At 35.1% G+C, this 17,512-nt stretch overlaps 1 protein-coding gene across 3 annotated transcripts in view; it reads left to right on the forward strand.

Annotated features, from left to right (window-relative positions):
* Positions 1-17,512, forward strand: part of CSMD3 (CUB and Sushi multiple domains 3) — a 574,767-nt gene that overhangs the window by 497,823 nt on the left and 59,432 nt on the right. For all 3 annotated transcript variants that reach the window (XM_088523156.1, XM_088523167.1, XM_088523178.1), the window contains 6 exons: positions 3,281-3,469; positions 3,817-3,963; positions 5,383-5,571; positions 11,338-11,523; positions 12,683-12,877; positions 13,570-13,743. In XM_088523156.1, coding sequence (XP_088379282.1) covers positions 3,281-3,469; positions 3,817-3,963; positions 5,383-5,571; positions 11,338-11,523; positions 12,683-12,877; positions 13,570-13,743 — 1,080 coding nt within the window. The remainder of the gene's footprint in view (positions 1-3,280; positions 3,470-3,816; positions 3,964-5,382; positions 5,572-11,337; positions 11,524-12,682; positions 12,878-13,569; positions 13,744-17,512) is intronic.

The following is a 17,512-nucleotide window of genomic DNA, read 5'->3' on the forward strand; positions in this document are numbered from 1 at the left end:
ATTTATTGTGACTTTAAGCATTACTATCTCTTAATTATGACTACAATATTCAGTTCAGAGTTTTCAGTTGGGCCACCTAGGTTAGGAAGGTAGATAATTGCTGTCATCTTCTGTTAAAATAGAATATCTCCCATGTCCAGAATCTAGCTTTCCTCTTCCTTTTCCTTGAAACTAAGTTGTACTTTCAGGGTGAAATGAAAGACTCAGAATAAAAGGATTCAAACTGGATTTTGCATTATAATTATGGGAATCTTAGAAAATTCTTGGGTGATGACTCTCAGCTATGCCTCAGCTACAATAGCTTGCATCTGTAAAATAACTTAGCTACCTGGTTCCTAGGGGAATTCATTGTAGGTCTGTTAGTTCTCTATACAATTCATCAGGGACGCATAGAAAGGGATCCTAAAAGGACCTCTTTGAGGCCTGAAAAAACTTTTCAAAGCAGTGTCATGTGGAGATAGCAAAATTAGCTGTAAATAAACATGTGCAGCCAGAATACAATGCTCTTCCTGACCTCTCTCTCTCCTTTCACTCTATCTCCCTTTCTGTCTCTATGTATGTATACACACACACACGTACATACACACACACACACATATATATAAAAGCTTGAGAGGATGAGTTCTTTCATCTACTGAAGGGGATCATTTCTGTCATCTGGTAAAGACTGAATCATCACTGGCCCAGTGTAATTTTGTCAGTCAGATTATAGAATGATGAACTTCAGTTATTCTCTTGTAGTAAGGAAGTGTTAAAGTCAATCTCTTCTTTATTAACAGAGACTAACACGGGGAGCAAGTTTTTGTTTGTTTGTTTGTTTGTTTTTAAGAGCAATTAGATGATAATTTTTGAAAGTGACAGATACTTTATATAGTCAGATTCTTATCTATTATTTGAGTTTTATTTATGAAAGAAGATTTTTATTACTTTCTTTGCTTTTCTGTGAGCTGTTTTTCTTTCTCTAAAGTCCAGTGACTTAGAAGCCTGATTCTTAGAAGCCAAAATAAAAGCCTTATTTTCATATTTAATAGGACAGAATTGCTTTCACTGCCTCTGAGGAAAAAAAAGACCCCATTATTTTTGTTTCTATGTATGTAGGTGCTGACTATTAATTCACTTTCATATAAGTACTACTTTTGAATATAAATGCTGGATTTTTAGCCTTCTGTTAAAATTTTCTCTGCCCTGAATAAACTGTAAGTTACTGATAAATATATCCTGAAGTAAAAGCAAATCTTGAAAGACATCTCAGTAGCATGGTAATGTCAACTATTTTTATTTAGCTTATCGAAAATGTCATGATAATGCTCCAGTGAAGTACCTTCCAGTCCAAGAGAAAATGCTCAGAATGTAAGTGAACCTCTTCTGTCTGACAAAATAAAACGAAACTAAGATGTTAAGGTAAATCCAGTACTTCACATACAGAAGAGCAGAAGATAAATAGCAACTTTTGTTCTGGGCAGAATCAAGAAGAATCGTGTCCATTAGCCTGAACAGATCACCATGCAAATACAGGTTCACTGTTTCAAACACTCTTAATTCTGATGTTTACTGTACTGCATAGATCCAATGGATTAACTCAAAATCAAATCTCTGTCACACTCTGTGTTTTTTAACCTGATTTTGCTGAATTTCAGCAATAGTGATATTATTTTTTTCACAAATATCCATTTACCATGCTAACGTCTTCTATCCTTCCTTGAACTTTGATGGTTAATACAGCTAGAGTTGTTTTATATTTTCCAGCACAGCTGTAGGTGGATAATGAATAACTGCAGACTGTGGTGTTGCAAATAAAAAAACAACTCTTAGGAAAGAGATAAAAGTAAGGCCTGCTGAATAAGCCAGCAGGGATGGAGCAAGCATCTTCTTTCATCCCTACAGGAGACACTCTCATGTTATGGGGTCCAGCCTTTCCCAACAGTGTTTTAGAGACCAGGGTAAATCAAGTTTCCTTTCTTCTTCCCTAGAGTTGAATTTGGGAAAAAAGCTGTCAGCTATTAAGAAGTTGAGATCTTTAGGGTTCGTTTCTTCAAGTTTCTTCTTCAGCTGCCTTAGATCCAGTCATCTGGGAAACAATCTGCCCTTGTTTAGGAGGAAAGCATCAGGTTGTCTGAACTTGAGAGTGCCCAATTTCAGAAACGTGAAAGTGTAACTAAAAAATTAGTTGCATACATCCTACAAAAAAGAAAGTGATTTCTAGATGTAAATTGTGTGTACATAGCATATGAGACACAGTTATATATCTGTTATGCTTAACCGAAGGATAATGAAGAGTATGGGATTTAAAAATATATATACCAGGTTGTTATGTGGATTTTTTTTTAATCTTTGTTTTCTCACAAGCTTCCTTATAAGTATATGAGTATCCTAAAGTTAGCTCGAATGTCTGTAGCACATTCAGGAAGAGAACACTAATGTCTTGACTGATAGACTTCTTTGATTTTCAGAAATTCTTTCCTTCTTCATCTGGTAAAATGGCAATATACTGTGTATAGAGACCGAGAAACAGAATTTAAAATGATTTTTTTTTCTGATAAATTAGCATTGTATGAGGTTTCTCTAGATCCAAAAGCAAGATAGCTGCCCTGTCACAATCATGCTTCCTGTCCAGTCAGTCCTGCTGAGAGTCCGGGCTAATTAGTCACAATGAAATGTCGGTCTGAACTATATCTGCTGTTTCTAGGCCACAGGCATAGTACTGCATTGTACGCTGTAGATATACCAATGTTCTTGGAGCTTTTAGGAGGGATTGACTACTTGCTTATTTAGAGTCTGAAAACTAAAGATCATACAGTGTCACCAACGCTGGCTTTCATTGCAGAACCTCTCCTATAACTATTGTTCGTGGTAGATAGTAATCTAAAAAATAGTGATAGTTATAGTGATAGGAATAGGAATAAGAATAAGATCTGTGGTTCTTTTTCTGAATAATGCAACAATTAATTTTTAAGTACAACCTAAAATATATCAGATATCATGTATCTTCTAGAAGATATACACCAATATATCTTCTAGAAAATCTTCTAGACAGTGAAAGAAGAAAAAATGTCATGGGTAAATAATTTCTGAAGGTTGCACATTTATTTTCCATATATAGTATTTTAGATATTTTTTCTACAACCACCTTAGTTCCTAAATGCCAGTCTTTCTATATTTAATGCAATAAAATCAAACAATGGAGATATTTAAAACCAAGCCAAACCAAATCATATGATACATACAAATAGACGACTTACTTACTTATATATTCTTTTTAATCAATTAATCCACTTCACAGTGCTCTGTCCAGCCAATGAAATGCGTCTGGATTCAACAGGAATCATACTGAGCCCTGGTTATCCTGACAGCTACCCAAATCTGCAGATGTGTGCTTGGACCATTACTGTGGAAAAGGGTTATAATATCAGCATGTTCTTCGAGTTCTTCCAGACAGAAAAGGAATTTGATATACTTGAGGTGTTTGATGGTAACTATAGGCTGCACTACTTTGGATGATACTTTATATATTTATGTGTATTTTTATATTACATCTATGGTGCCACTCCTAAATAACGTTATGCATACCATGATGAATTTAAGTGTAAAAAAGCAGTTAAATAAGCACATCTTTGGGTTTGTTGTGCTAAAAAGATTTGTTGGATTATAAATACCTTCTGCATTGTGTATCATATAATGTTAACTTCCATATTTCAATGTGATTATTTTACCATTTGCTTGGAATATATATTTAAAGTATGTTAACTGCATGCCTATAATTTACTGCATGTGATTTTAAACTTTGTAACTCCTGTTTTTTTTCTTGCTTGTGTCAAGGACCAAATAGTCATAGCCCATTGCTCATTTCTCTCAGTGGGGACTATTCGTCTTCTTTAAATATAACTAGCAATGGTCATGAGGTATTTCTCCGGTGGTCAGCGGATCATGGCACAAATAAAAAAGGTTTCAGGATAAGATATGTAGGTACGTAAATTATTATTTTCTTAAATATGTATAATATCTCAATATAGAATATATTTATTTGTGTGAAAAGGATAACATAAGATATGCTTTGTGACATCAGTTACTGAAACTGAAAGGAATTCCAGTTGATTTAAATTGGGTGTGAACCCAGTGATGCTGATCTTATGAAATAATAATAATAATAAAAAATCTAAATGTAGACACCACATGTGCAAACAGTAAGTGAAGTTGATACTTAACAAAGACTAATTTTTATATTGTTATTTTAATTGGATTATTATGAATTACCCATTTTTTGCAGATAGATAAGTAGCACTCCATACTCAGACTAAGCTAAATCTGTTGTAATTTATAGCAATTTCACAAAATTTGAACATGAATTTTGTAGCATGACCAAAGACACAAAATATAAAGAATGAAAAATATCAGAGATAGGAGCTATAGAACATTTTCGATTGAATTATTAATTTAATGGTATAACAAAATTTCACTGTACAAAGTGGGAAAAAAACGTAGACCATAAGTATAATAAAATAATTAGGCTTGGTACAAAAGCCCATGAAGTAGTAGTGTCATCTTTTTCTCAAGGAGGGCATGGTTTTCTGAGAGCTAAAATATGTTTATTATATAGTTAGATAAAATTCACTGGATCCTTTAAAAATAAGATGAAAAATCTCTTAATATGATCTGTTTACTATCAGTGTAACAAGGATATTGAGACTTGAACAGGAAATAACAGCTAGTGAGTGGTCCGTACCTTGCAGAAAAACAGCAAAATATTTCCTCCTACACTAAAGAAGAAGAGATGTCTGTATCTTTCAATGATCTTTTTGCTCTTATAAAGATTTCTAGATGTTGTTTTGAAAAAATTTTTTGCCTTTTTTTTGCATAATATCCAGATAAGACTTCTGTAGGGCTTCTCAGGTTGTCAACAAATCACAAAGAGGAAAATACAGATTTATTGTTTTTGATATGCATTTTAGTAGCACTCATAAATATGATTAAAAACTATTATTTACATGTGCTAGTTCACAGAATTATAGAACTTGAACTTTGCTAGGACCAGAAAAAAAAAACAAAAAGGGTTCTGTGTAGGATGCCTTTGATGGTTCCTTCTTCAGATCATTTTGTATATTGCAGAAACTTTTGAGATTGGACTAAAATTCTCTGTCTTAAAAAATAAGGTTGTAAAAGGTAATTATAGAACTACCACCTTTTACTTCCTCTCAAAGCACTAAAAGACTCTGTTCTTTTACCTTTATACTTAGTGTTTGACTAGTGCATGATTAAAATACAACTTTCTGTTGATATATTGCTCATCTCATTATCAGATACCCACTGAGTTCAATAAGAGTTTGTCAAGAACTGTCATCTGGCTCCTAAGTGCATCTTTTATTTGTTTAATATTTGTGTTTAAAGCTCTCTATTGTAGCACTCCAGAGTCTCCTCCACATGGTTTCATAGTCAGTCAGACAGGTGGGCAGCTCAACAGTATGGTCCGCTGGGCTTGTGATCGAGGTTTTCGGCTCATTGGAAAAAGCACTGCTGTGTGCAGGAAGTCTCCATATGGTTATTATTCATGGGATGTGCCAGTCCCCGCTTGTCAAGGTAATTGTATCATTATAACTTGCAATTTTTTTTTTTCTTTTCTAGTATAAGCCATCAGTTTTCTGACTTAAAGTGAACATGAGGTGACCATTTAATGTTCATTCCTCTGTATAAAAATGCAGGCAGGTAATTATTGCCAACAGTATAATAGAGTACAGTGATTGGAGTTCAGTAATGGAAGTAGTTGTGCTGTTCAAAGATATGCTTCAAGAACAAGTGGAATTAAATGCTTAGCAACCTCATGGTGTTTGATCATACAAAGACTCTTAGACTAACTATTGCTGTAATGTAAATTTTAATATAATATATTAATAGCAATTAGTTATAATTGTTCATTTAATGAGGGTTAACTTTGAAACGTGATAGGGACTTCATTTGATTCTTCTAGCAATTCCTGTGTGAGGGAAGTGTTTGTGGTTATATTTATGCCCTCCCGACATTATTATTGCAAAAGCCCCTCAGAAATAGCCTGATTCAATGCATCACTTCTGCATCTAAGCTTCCGCTTGCCTTGCCAATGTGAAAATTATCCTGCATATGGAAGATATATGATACCATCTCTGATATCAAAAGATTGATAACATTATCAGTAAATGTCCCTAATGTTCTTTAATAGAACATATCCAAGACTTCCTTTTATCTGAAAAATACAGCTTCATCACAAAGTAGTTCCAACTCTTTTACCTATGGATTTATTGGTTTTAGAACTTTGTGATATAGTCATAATTGCCCATCCCCTTTTTATCTTTTCAGTTTATTCTGCTTCACATTTTGACATTTATAGTGTAACTACCAAAGGCAATTTAACCATTTCTTTCCCATACCCCTTTTTTGCAATGGATGAGCAATGTTCACATAGGAAAAAACGAGGCATTTTTATTATTTTTTTAATTTGAGAAAAATGTTTTTAAGACCAATGCAGCCCATTTTAATCTATGTGTCTTTTACATAAACAAAGATTACCAGTCAACTCACAGTAGTTGTTATTGATGTCATCCTATAGGAAATAAGAGATCTAAGAAATCAAAAATTGAGAATTAATACATTGCTTCTAGAATCAGCACAGCTGGCATTGTTTTTAACAATGCTATTTCAATTTTTCTTCAAGCAGTTTTTTACTGCTTGCAGATGGTTTTCCTGACTTTATTTAAACCAGTGCTTTCTCTCTACATTTTTCATTTTTCAACTGTACAATTATTGAGTCATCATTCCGAATTCCCTCCTGTAACTAATGAATGCCAGTAGCGTTCTTCACTGCTGCTTTTTGTCAAGATTGAATGTTATGTTAGAGCAACACATTTTTAATGTTCTCATTCTTTCACCTCTATGAATAGAAATCTTGATCTCTAAAGCTCTAAATATATAATACCAGGCATTCCTCAGATCTCATGCACTACAGAACTTCAGCTGAAAAGTCCAGATAAACACTTCAACCTCGTGAAAGCTTTTTTATATTATGTATAAACCCAAATATATCTTAGCAGGAAATACTCAGTACAGCAGTGAGGAATCAGAAGGAAAAGCCTCTATCTAAGAGTTGAACATTTAACTGAAATCTTTTCCAAAGTTAATAGAGAATTACTCTTTTCCTGACATGAAAAAAGACAGTTTATTTAAAGTCTAATTTAAGTATAGTAGTGGCAATAATTACTATTAAATACAAACTTTACTGTTTTAGCTTTTATGTGGCATCTGTTTTTAAATAAATTGCAATGTGAAAGTAGTGTCTATCCATGCATCCGTCCCTGTTTTAATGATACCAAAACTTTGAAATCATAAAGCCAATAAAAGTTTCAAAGATTCCTATGACTAACAAAATTATGAAAATTGATTATGATAAAGGCTTTAAAGAATGAGAATTAACATGCTGTGGGAAAGAAAATTAAAGCTTTATACTTCATGCAAATGTAAGCATACTTACAAATGATAAAGATTCTCAGTAGCTTCAAGGTATTTTAAAGCATTTGTTATTGTTTACATTTTACTTTTAATCCCAGCATTACAAGATCCTTGGTTTTAATTATGAAATGTTTCCCTTTCATATAAGTGTTGTCTCATACAGGCCTCATCAGAAATCAATATTAATAATTTGTAATTTCATGAAAGAATTGCAAACAAATGGTTTAGCGGAAATTGTAGTTCATGTTGAGTAAATAAAACTTCATAAATAAATTAGAATTCATCTCAGTAATTTAGGTCAGTAAAGGTATCTGAGTTATGTAAATCGTCATACTTGTGACTATTAAGCAAAGACACTAAGGCATACCGAAACAAACAAACAAAAGGGATAAAGAAAGACTGCCCTTAAAGGTAAAATTGTGCTATTCCAACTGTTATCTACAGGTAATATTTTCTTAGAAATGACATTTTTGGCTGATATAATGCTAAAATGCATTTATGGTAATCTGGGACCAAATGTCTGATGTGTAAATAAATTATCTCCTAATTTTATATATTTTTAGATATGCTTGTTACTTTTGAGATACTAGTGTTAATATTAATGTAGATTAGTTACCTATATTAATTAGCAATCAATACAGGTATGTTAACAATAACTTTTTTTTGTATTTATTAAAAATAACACTGTTTATTGCAAAATGCAAGAGCAATAAGTGTGAAAATTCATTTAATAACTTGTTAAATTCCAAAGCTGACTCCTTTTAAGATTATGTTCAGGACAATCTACAGGAAACTTAGTTTTCATGATATTTCTTCATTCTTCATGGCTCGAATGTCCAAGTAATGAAGTTCAGAGGATTATGCTGCTGGAGATTTTCAGAAGTAGTCCTGCCTGTGCTTGAAATGCTCCTTGTAAAGGAATTGTCCTTTAATATTATCAGCTCTCAGGTGGTTTTAGCTGTCATTGGTGCTCAGTATTTTGTCTCCTGGAGGAGAAGGAACCTACACCTACTAAGTGTTATTTTTATTTTTATTTTTTAAATAAGTCAGAGGACATCCAAGAATCAAAAGTCCCTTGTACAGTGGATAATATTTTTTTTTTGCTTGAAAAAAGCGGAAAAGTTTAATTGTTCCTTAACATTTAAATGAAGATTTTTAAAAGCTTTATCCCAGTCCCATTGTAATATGAAACAACATATAAGTATTTGGAAGGTGATAGTGGTCTTCTAAAACTAATAACTTAGTGTCTTTCAAGGACTTCATGTATATATGTTTGAATTTGGAACTGTGTTCTGAAGTTGACGGACAAAAAAAGCAGATTTTAGTGTTCTAGTTATGACTTTTAGAATATGATTCTGAAGTCAATTTGTGAAGACATGGTTTATAATGCCCAATCTGGTATATGGTGATCAAACATTTCAGTGATTAACCTGTGTTTTTATTCTTATTCTTATTTTGTTTTGTTTTGTTTGTACACTTTGAGTGTTTCTTATTTGTCTTTTTTTTTTTTCCTGTTGGGTTTTCGGATAAGGCAATAGCTCAACTAAATCTTTAATTTCTGTGCTCATAGGTAAAATTCAGCTTATTGCTGCTGACAGCTAAAAGTCTCAATAAATCCTTTTTAGTTTTGATGTTCATATAAAAAACTTATCAAGGATTTTGAACATTGGGATGAAGCTTATTTTTTATTAATTTAAGGCCAAGGGTAAAATATATTTTTCTCATGCCACAAAGTTGATTCTATTAAATAGATGGTCTTGCTCAAGTTTTTCTAGTCAAGTTACTGATTGAAATTATTCAATATTGAAAGAATCATATTGATCTCTATAGTAAATATGAAATTTATGAGGTATATATGAAATATCTGAGATTGTATATTTTAAGAATGCTGAAAGGGATAGAATCTGTAGTATGTATGTGCACAAGCAGTACTACGGCATTAGTTGGTCCTCAGGAACATGAGTAACTCTGGGCTGTTCTAGTTTTAATTACTGGAAGTTTTGTTGTTTGTGGTAGCTGACTGCATTCAGAAAGCATTAGTCTGAAACCTCCTTTTATCATAGATATATGTTTAGGAAGGAGGTGATATACTTGACCAATAAAAATCTATCAATTTACAGATTAGGGAAAGATGATACATGGGGCAGATGTTGGTATCATTTAGTTTGACTTGATGATCACCTTATATGAGCAAAAGCAAAAAAAAAAAAGTCAGCATCCTCACTGCAGGGAAGAGGTCTGCCCAATGTTTATTGCTCTAATCCAAATTCTTGAGGAGTTTGAGATACGATAAACACCGTCTATGTCATATGTTTTCATTCTAGTGTCTGGAGGGCTCTGTAGCTTTATTTGGTTGCAGTAGTGCAACCAAATCAGGTGCAGTAGTAGAGCTTTGTCAAATGTTTACTGAAAGCTCTCCTTGGCCATCTGTTTAGTTAACTTGTCTCTCTTGATCTTAAAATTATGGAACTGGGGAGAGGTGAAAGTCTGAGCTGTCACTTTTGATACACAATGTTTTACTAGGATCAGCAAACTTTCATGTACCAATCTTTGCAGTAAGAATTAGTGAACTGAAAGCTTTTCAAAGTTTTCTTTGGTATGCTTGAAATTCAGTGGAATTCAGTGACACTCCCAAAGCCTTGACTGCTTCTAAAACACTATTTTTCTGTTTTCTTTCTGAAAGCACTTGTCTCCAGTTGCCACCAGACATAGTGACAGCTGTGAGATATATGTTTTATGATTGCTTAGATATGGTGCTGAACAAACTAATCATAGTTTTCCTGGATCTTTTCAATACAGTGTGTTCCATTTTTAACTTCACATGCCATATGTGATTTCTTTTTATGGAAACTAAGCCTATTTTAGCATTGATTTTATCACTGCTGTTTGGCAAGCTGAGATAGTACTAGTGCTTTTCCTCTATCTCAGTCATCCTTATTACTTTCAGTGCAGTGGCCCTTGATGCTGTTGTTATATTGCTTATGAAGGAGATTTATCTTGCATCAGGTCAGCTCACAGTAGGGGCAACAAGTTCAGACTCTCTCTGTCCCAACTATTTATACACAATGCAAGAGGGTCCAAGAGGCTTAACCGGTCATTTCTATGTACAAATCCTCTCATAGGATTCAAGATTCCACTTCAAAGTAAGGTATTTCAATGCTAAATTAAAAGCTTTTATTATTATTATTTGTCCTGTGTTAAAAAAATGTGTTAAAATGTGGAAAAGATTCAGTATTTATTTTATACAAAAAAAAAGAAAGTATTACATAGAGTCATATCTTCTCTTTGTGCTTTTTCTCTGCTGAATGTTAATAAATAAACAAACAAGCAAAAAAGAAACATTGCTTGCATTTTCATTTACCAATTTTATAGTATTTGCAAAGAGTAAGTACTTTGTGTCTGCTTTGCAAGAGGAAAAATAGAAAGTTGGAAGTTAGTATAGGTGCCTTGCCAAAGGTTATATAGTGCATCTGGAAGAAACCAGAAATACAAACTAGATTTCTAGTGTCTTAGTTTGCTGGTTTGTGCATTCAACTATGATAATATTTTTTCTGGATGTTCTATATTGCATCTCCTTTGATTACCTTCTGCATTTTAAATGGATAGCTGCAAGTTTGTGAACTACAGTCCTTATTTCTACCTCTTCCACTGAAGAAGGTGTAATGATCCAAAACTTCCTGAGATTTCTGCCCTTAAGTTTTCCTTAATTCAAAGAGAATTAATAAATCTAGGCTTAGAACACACATTAGTAAGCTAATGTTTGTATAAATGTGAGCCTGTTTATACCACAGTGTGTAAACCCTCTGAGACCAGAGGCATCTTACAGGGAAGAACCAATAAAAATATTTTGTGTTTCTCTTTAATTAGCAATATCTTGTGGAATTCCTAAAGCTCCAGTAAACGGTGGAATATTAACCACAGATTACTTAGTTGGCACCCGTGTTACTTACTTTTGCAATGATGGGTATAGACTATCATCCAAAGAACTTACTACTGCAGTCTGCCAGCCAGATGGTACATGGAGCAATCACAATAAAACACCTCGCTGCGTAGGTAAGAAAAAAAAATCTACAATTAATAAGAACCTGACTGTACATTGTTTCTGTTTATCTAAGAAACAAACTTTTCTTTACTTAAACTTTCAGCTTATTTGCTTTAGAGTGTGAATCATGGGTGGTATTAGGTATTTTAATCAGAAATATATTGAAGCATTCTGTGGCAACAGAAAATGAAGGTTGCTACACATCATAGAGTACATTCAAGATGATAATTAATTTTCAGCTAAATCAAAGTTTATGGTTACAGAGGTTTATGCAAAACTCATCTCAGCAGTTCCTATGCTGATAAAAAAAGAAAAAATGTTCACTATCCAGTATTGCAAAATATCTGGTATTTTACAGTTCTGTGAAGCTACTGCTGATTATTTGTATCCAGCTCATCGTTTTAGGGGCTAGATACATCAATACATCATCTAAACTCCAGGGAACATGTAGGGAAAACGCATATTCAGTTCCAGGGAGAAGCAGATTTCCAAAAAATTGTATGTAAGTGGGATATGAAAACATAGGTGTGAATGACACAGAAATCTCAGACAGATAATCATATGTCCATTAAGATTTTCACCATCTCCCTTCACTGAGTTCATCAAGTGAGTTCACCGAGTGAACTTTGGAAAAGGAAACTTCCCTATAATAGTTTTAGGATTTTCACTTCTTTTTTTTTTTTTTTTTCTTGTTCTTTTAAATTAATAAATTCCTCATGCCTTTTTCTCTAACTAAAGAAACAATATGCATAGACAGAAAAAATAGGTTGTAGAAGATTTATTTAATTTAATTTATTTACTTACCTATTTTTGTGGTGAGAAGAACATGTAGAATGAGAGGTGAGAGAAAAATATTTTTCTGCTGAGAACCAATCCTGAATATGAGTATAATTTTTCCTGTCAACAACACAAATCAAACTCAAGATGTCATAGGAAGAAAGAAATTCTTGAATTAAAATTTGACTAGCATTTTAGTAAAGATTCTCATGACTGATCAGAAATGGCATGGTAATTCCATGGCAATGAACCTGATGTTCAAACACTGATGTTTTTCAAGACCCTCACTCTTCATCATCTTTATGATATGTTTCTGAATGAATAATTGTACATATTTTCCCAATTTCAGTGTACTAAGCCAGAAACAACTGTGTGTTTTTGTTAATTTTAAAGTTGTTACATGTCCGAGCATCAATTCTTTCACATTGGAGCATGGAAGATGGAAAATAGTGAATGGTTCACATTATGAGTATAAAACAAAAGTAGTTTTCAGCTGTGATCCAGGCTACTATGGTTTGGGACCAGCATCTATTGAATGTCTCGCTAATGGCACCTGGAGTTGGAGAAATGAGAGACCTTACTGTCAAAGTAAGTACCTGCTATATCTATCTTACAGAATACATGTTATATCCATCTGCCTACATCTGTATCTATTGACCTCCTCCATGTAGATTTCAGATAAAAATATTCCATTTGGCTTACATAGAAATGTAGAAGCTTTTCTCAGCCACAGTCCCTGTATATCCTGGAGGCTATTATGTACAAATAAAATCCCTTAGTCCTAGTGACAAGGAAATGTGTCTGTGCACACTCCTGTGTTTTTAAGTAAGTTTCCTGTCCCTTAAAAATTACTAAAGATATATGGTAGCTAGATGGCAATGAATTCCATGAAAATGGTTTATTCGTTATTGCAATGTATTGTGAGAATGGAAGAGCAAGAGTTTTGGTATGAAATAAAAGTTACATCTTTTCAAAGAAACAAAAATGTAATTTCCAAAATATTAACCACATTGATACTGAAATAGCTTTAAAAATACAAACAAAACCAAGGTAATTAAATAACAGATAGTTAATAACATTCTGAGCAATTTTTTTTTTTTTTAATTTTACAGTTTGGGTTTTTTTTTCCAATTTTTGAGTATCATTCCTGTGGAAACATTAGTCTTTGTAAACAGAGTTTTTTGTCCAACCTGTGACATTTATTGGTATCACATACTGTTGCATGTGTGTTTGTGGTATTCAAATACTAACTTTTTCTTTGTTTTGTTTTTGCTGTAAAGTTATTTCTTGTGGAGAACTTCCAACACCTCCAAATGGAAATAAGATTGGAACTCAAATCACATATGGATCTACAGCTATATTTACTTGTGATTCAGGATATATGCTAGTTGGCTCTACTGTAAGGGAATGTCTCTCTTCTGGACTCTGGAGTGGAATTGAAACCAGATGTTTAGGTATGGATAATGATGTGAAGGCTTGCCTATTTTCTTTGGCAAGGCAATCAACTTGTCTCTTTTCTTTAGCCTTTCAAGCACAGACATTGAAGAGAATTCTGTGTTTTATAAATTTGTGTGGATAGATTACTTTTCTTTTGAAAAGATAACTATAGTTTCATTTCCAGAGATTGGACACATTTTTCCAATATCTAGTCTCCATGAAAAGCCTGTGTCATGGTATTGCTGCATATAATTCTGAAGTTGACTCATGTATACACAGTAAGTCCAATGGATTCCAAAAGCGTCAGGTTTAATAATTACCACTAGGAAAATGACTGCATAGGAAATGTGAATTCAATTGTTAAAGTTATCTGTGCACGTGCAATTCAAATAAAACATAAAATATTAGAGAGGAAACTTGAATGTGAACATTGTAGCTTTATCACTGAGGAAAAATCACTATGCAGCGGATATTGATAGAATTTGACTACCCCTGTACACACGTAGGCAGCTTCACTTAAATAAGGTACTCAAACCCCAGTCCTTCAGTTGGTCATGAATAAAATGTGCGTGTTATCTCTGTGAAACAATTTCAGGGCTTCTTTTTAATATTTCTTCTTAATTTTGTTTCCTTTCAATCAGTGACAAGAGTAACAAGGTCAAATAAAAGATATGTGTTTATAACTAGAAAAATATTGTAGGATTTTTCTTTTTATTTTCTTATTTTTATGTCAGTCATGAGCTATGAGTTAGGCAACACCTAGAACAGGAGCAGAAATATAGATTATTTTGTGCTTGTCACAGTGCTTTTGTATTCTTAATTGAAATATGATTTAAATACAATCTCACGATGTTTCCTGAGGTTTTGCCTAAACAGAGATTTTTTTCAACTTCTCCTTCTTTAGGTCTATTTTTAGAAATTCTGTTAATTCTAAGGAGATGCTCTGGATGAAGAATTATCAGAGGATCATACCATAGTTGTCTGGGGAGCTTTTAACCTTTTCCTTCTGCTAATGTAGCTTACCAGGAGAAAATGCATAGACTTCTTCAGAGACCTGTATAATTTTTATATTCAATGTGGAAAGAAGTTGATCTGGTGGAAAACCATATATTATTAAATCAATTTTCTTTAAGTGACTTTTGGCTTTAAAATGTATCCTATATTATTTTGATTTCTGTTTCAGAAAACCTGGTTACAAAAACAAAGTAAAACTACACAACAAAAATGTAGTGTGCAATAGCATTTTGTAAGATCTTGTACTTAAAAGCAGCAACAGGCTTCTTAGCTTTTTCCAAAGTATTAATATTTCATTGTGGGGCCTTACTCATTGTTAATGTAATTTACCAAGTTTCATGCTTATCTGTGGGAGAGCTGATTTTACTCGGTTTCTTACAATTGTGTTAGTTGTATGAATGAATGTAAGTTTTGGAAGATGCTTAGACATCACATCAATGAAAACCATGTAAAAAACAGGATAAGAAAGGATAGATTGCCTTCTATCTAGGTATCTAGGACTAATTGCAGAACCCATTAGAGGAAACATCTCTTATCCAAACTTCTCTTCTTGGTTGATTCATGAGCATACTCCAGCCTCTTCATGTTTGTTTAGAGGTCTGACTTCTTTTTCTTCAACTCTATTAGACTACACTTATCCCTCATTTCTCAAGTCCTTCTTCTTTCTCAATTCCTGCAGACTTCTAATCACATTGAAAAAAAAATGGTATTCTCTCTCTTCTTTATTTACTAAAAGTTATTGTTGCCATGTCCTAGATATGTCCTGGGAAGAATCAGCAGTTGTTGCAGTGATGTGTCTGTTCAGTTCTCTAAGTGGATATTAAATGTGGAATCAAAATAAACAATAAAATATGATCGCCTTTTTAATAGGTCATTATTTAATAGTCATTATTTAAGATATTATATTTTATATATTTTATGTATAAATTTTATATTTTATATAAAAAAATTCTTCAAATACATTAACAGCAAAAGGAAGATCAGGGAAAACGTGGGTCCGCTGGCGGACGGGATGGGCACTCTGGTTACGAATAACACAGAAAAAGCAGAGTTGCTCAAGGCCTTCTTTGCTTCGGTGTTTACCAAGGGCAGCCCTTTAGAGCCCCAGGCCGTAGGGACAAGAGAAGAAGCTGGTGGAGAGGAAGACTTGCCCTGGGTAGAGGAAGATTGGGTCAGAGAGCACCTAAGGAACCTCGATACCCACAAATCCATGGGCCCTGATGGGATGCACCCCAGAGTGCTGCGGGAGCTGGCAGAAGTCATAGCTAAGCCGCTCTCCATCATCTTTGAAAGATCCTGGAGAACGGGGGAGGTGCCGGAGGACTGGAACAAGGCCAATGTCACGCCAGTCTTCAAAAAAGGCAAGAAGGAGGACCCAGGCAACTACAGGCCAGTCAGCCTCACCTCCGTCCCCGGAAAAGTGATGGAACGGCTCATGCTGGCCGTTGTCTCCAAGCACATGGAGGACAAGAAGGTGCTCAAGAGTAGTCAGCATGGATTCACCAAGGGAAAATCTTGCCTGACTAACCTGATAGCCTTCTATGATGAAATGACCGGCTGGATAGACGAGGGGAGAGCGGTGGATGTCGTCTATCTCGACTTCACCAAGGCTTTTGACACCATCCCTCACAACATCCTCCTGGGCAAGCTCCAGAAGTGTGGGATAGATGAGTGGACAGTGAGGTGGATTAGGAACTGGCTGGATGGCAGGGCCCAGAGAGTAGTGATCAGCGGTGCAGAGTCTAGTTGGAGGCCTGTAGCTAGCGGGGTCCCCCAGGGGTCAGCCCTTGGTCCAGTCCTGTTCAATTTATTCATCAATGACCTGGATGAAGGCACAGAGTGCTCCCTCAGCAAGTTTGCTGATGACACGAAACTGGGAGGAGTAGCCGATACCCCAGAGGGCTGCGCTGCCATCCAGAGGGACCTGGACAGACTGGACAACTGGGCGGTGAAAAACCTCATGCAATTCAACAAGGCCAAGTGCAAGGTTCTGCACCTGGGGAGGAATAACCCCAGACACCAGTACAGGCTGGGGACCGACCTTCTGGAGAGCAGCTCTGCAGAGAGGGACCTGGGTGTCATGGTGGACGACAAGTCCACCATGAGGCAGCAGTGTGCCCTCGTGGCCAAGAAGGCCAATGGAATCCTGGGCTGCATTAAGAAGAGCGTCTCCAGCAGGTCGAGGGAGGTGATCCTGCCCCTCTACTCAGCCCTGGTGAGGCCGCATCTGGAGTACTGTGTCCAGTTCTGGGCTCCACAGTACAAGAGGGATATGGAGCTGCTGGAGAGAGTCCAGCGCAGGGCTACAAGGATGATCAGGGGCCTGGAACATCTGCCCTGTGAGGAGAGGCTGAGGGAGCTGGGCCTGTTCAGCCTAGAGAAGAGAAGGCTGAGAGGGGATCTAATGAGTGTATATAAATACCTCAAGGGAGGGAGTACAGAGGACGGTGATGGTCTCTTTTCAGTGGTGGCCACTGATAGGACTAGAGGAAATGGCCAGAAACTGAAACACCAAAAATTCCATAGGAACTTAAGGAAAAATTTCTTAACAGTGAGGGTGACAGAGCACTGGAACAGGCTGCCCAGAGAGGTTGTGGAGTCTCCTTCTCTGGAGATCTTCCAAACCCGCTTGGATGCAGTCCTGTTCCACGTGCTCTAGGTGTCCCTGCTGGAGCAGGGGGGTTGGACTAGATGATCTCTAGAGGTCCCTTCCAACCCTAAGCATTCTATGATTCTATGATATATTTTATTTAGTATAAGTATTCACTTGGA

Source organism: Tinamus guttatus, unplaced genomic scaffold (assembly GCF_059628265.1).
Source record: "Tinamus guttatus ecotype Peru unplaced genomic scaffold, ASM5962826v1 Tinamus_guttatus_pri_ptg000012l, whole genome shotgun sequence".
NCBI lineage: Eukaryota > Metazoa > Chordata > Aves > Tinamiformes > Tinamidae > Tinamus > Tinamus guttatus.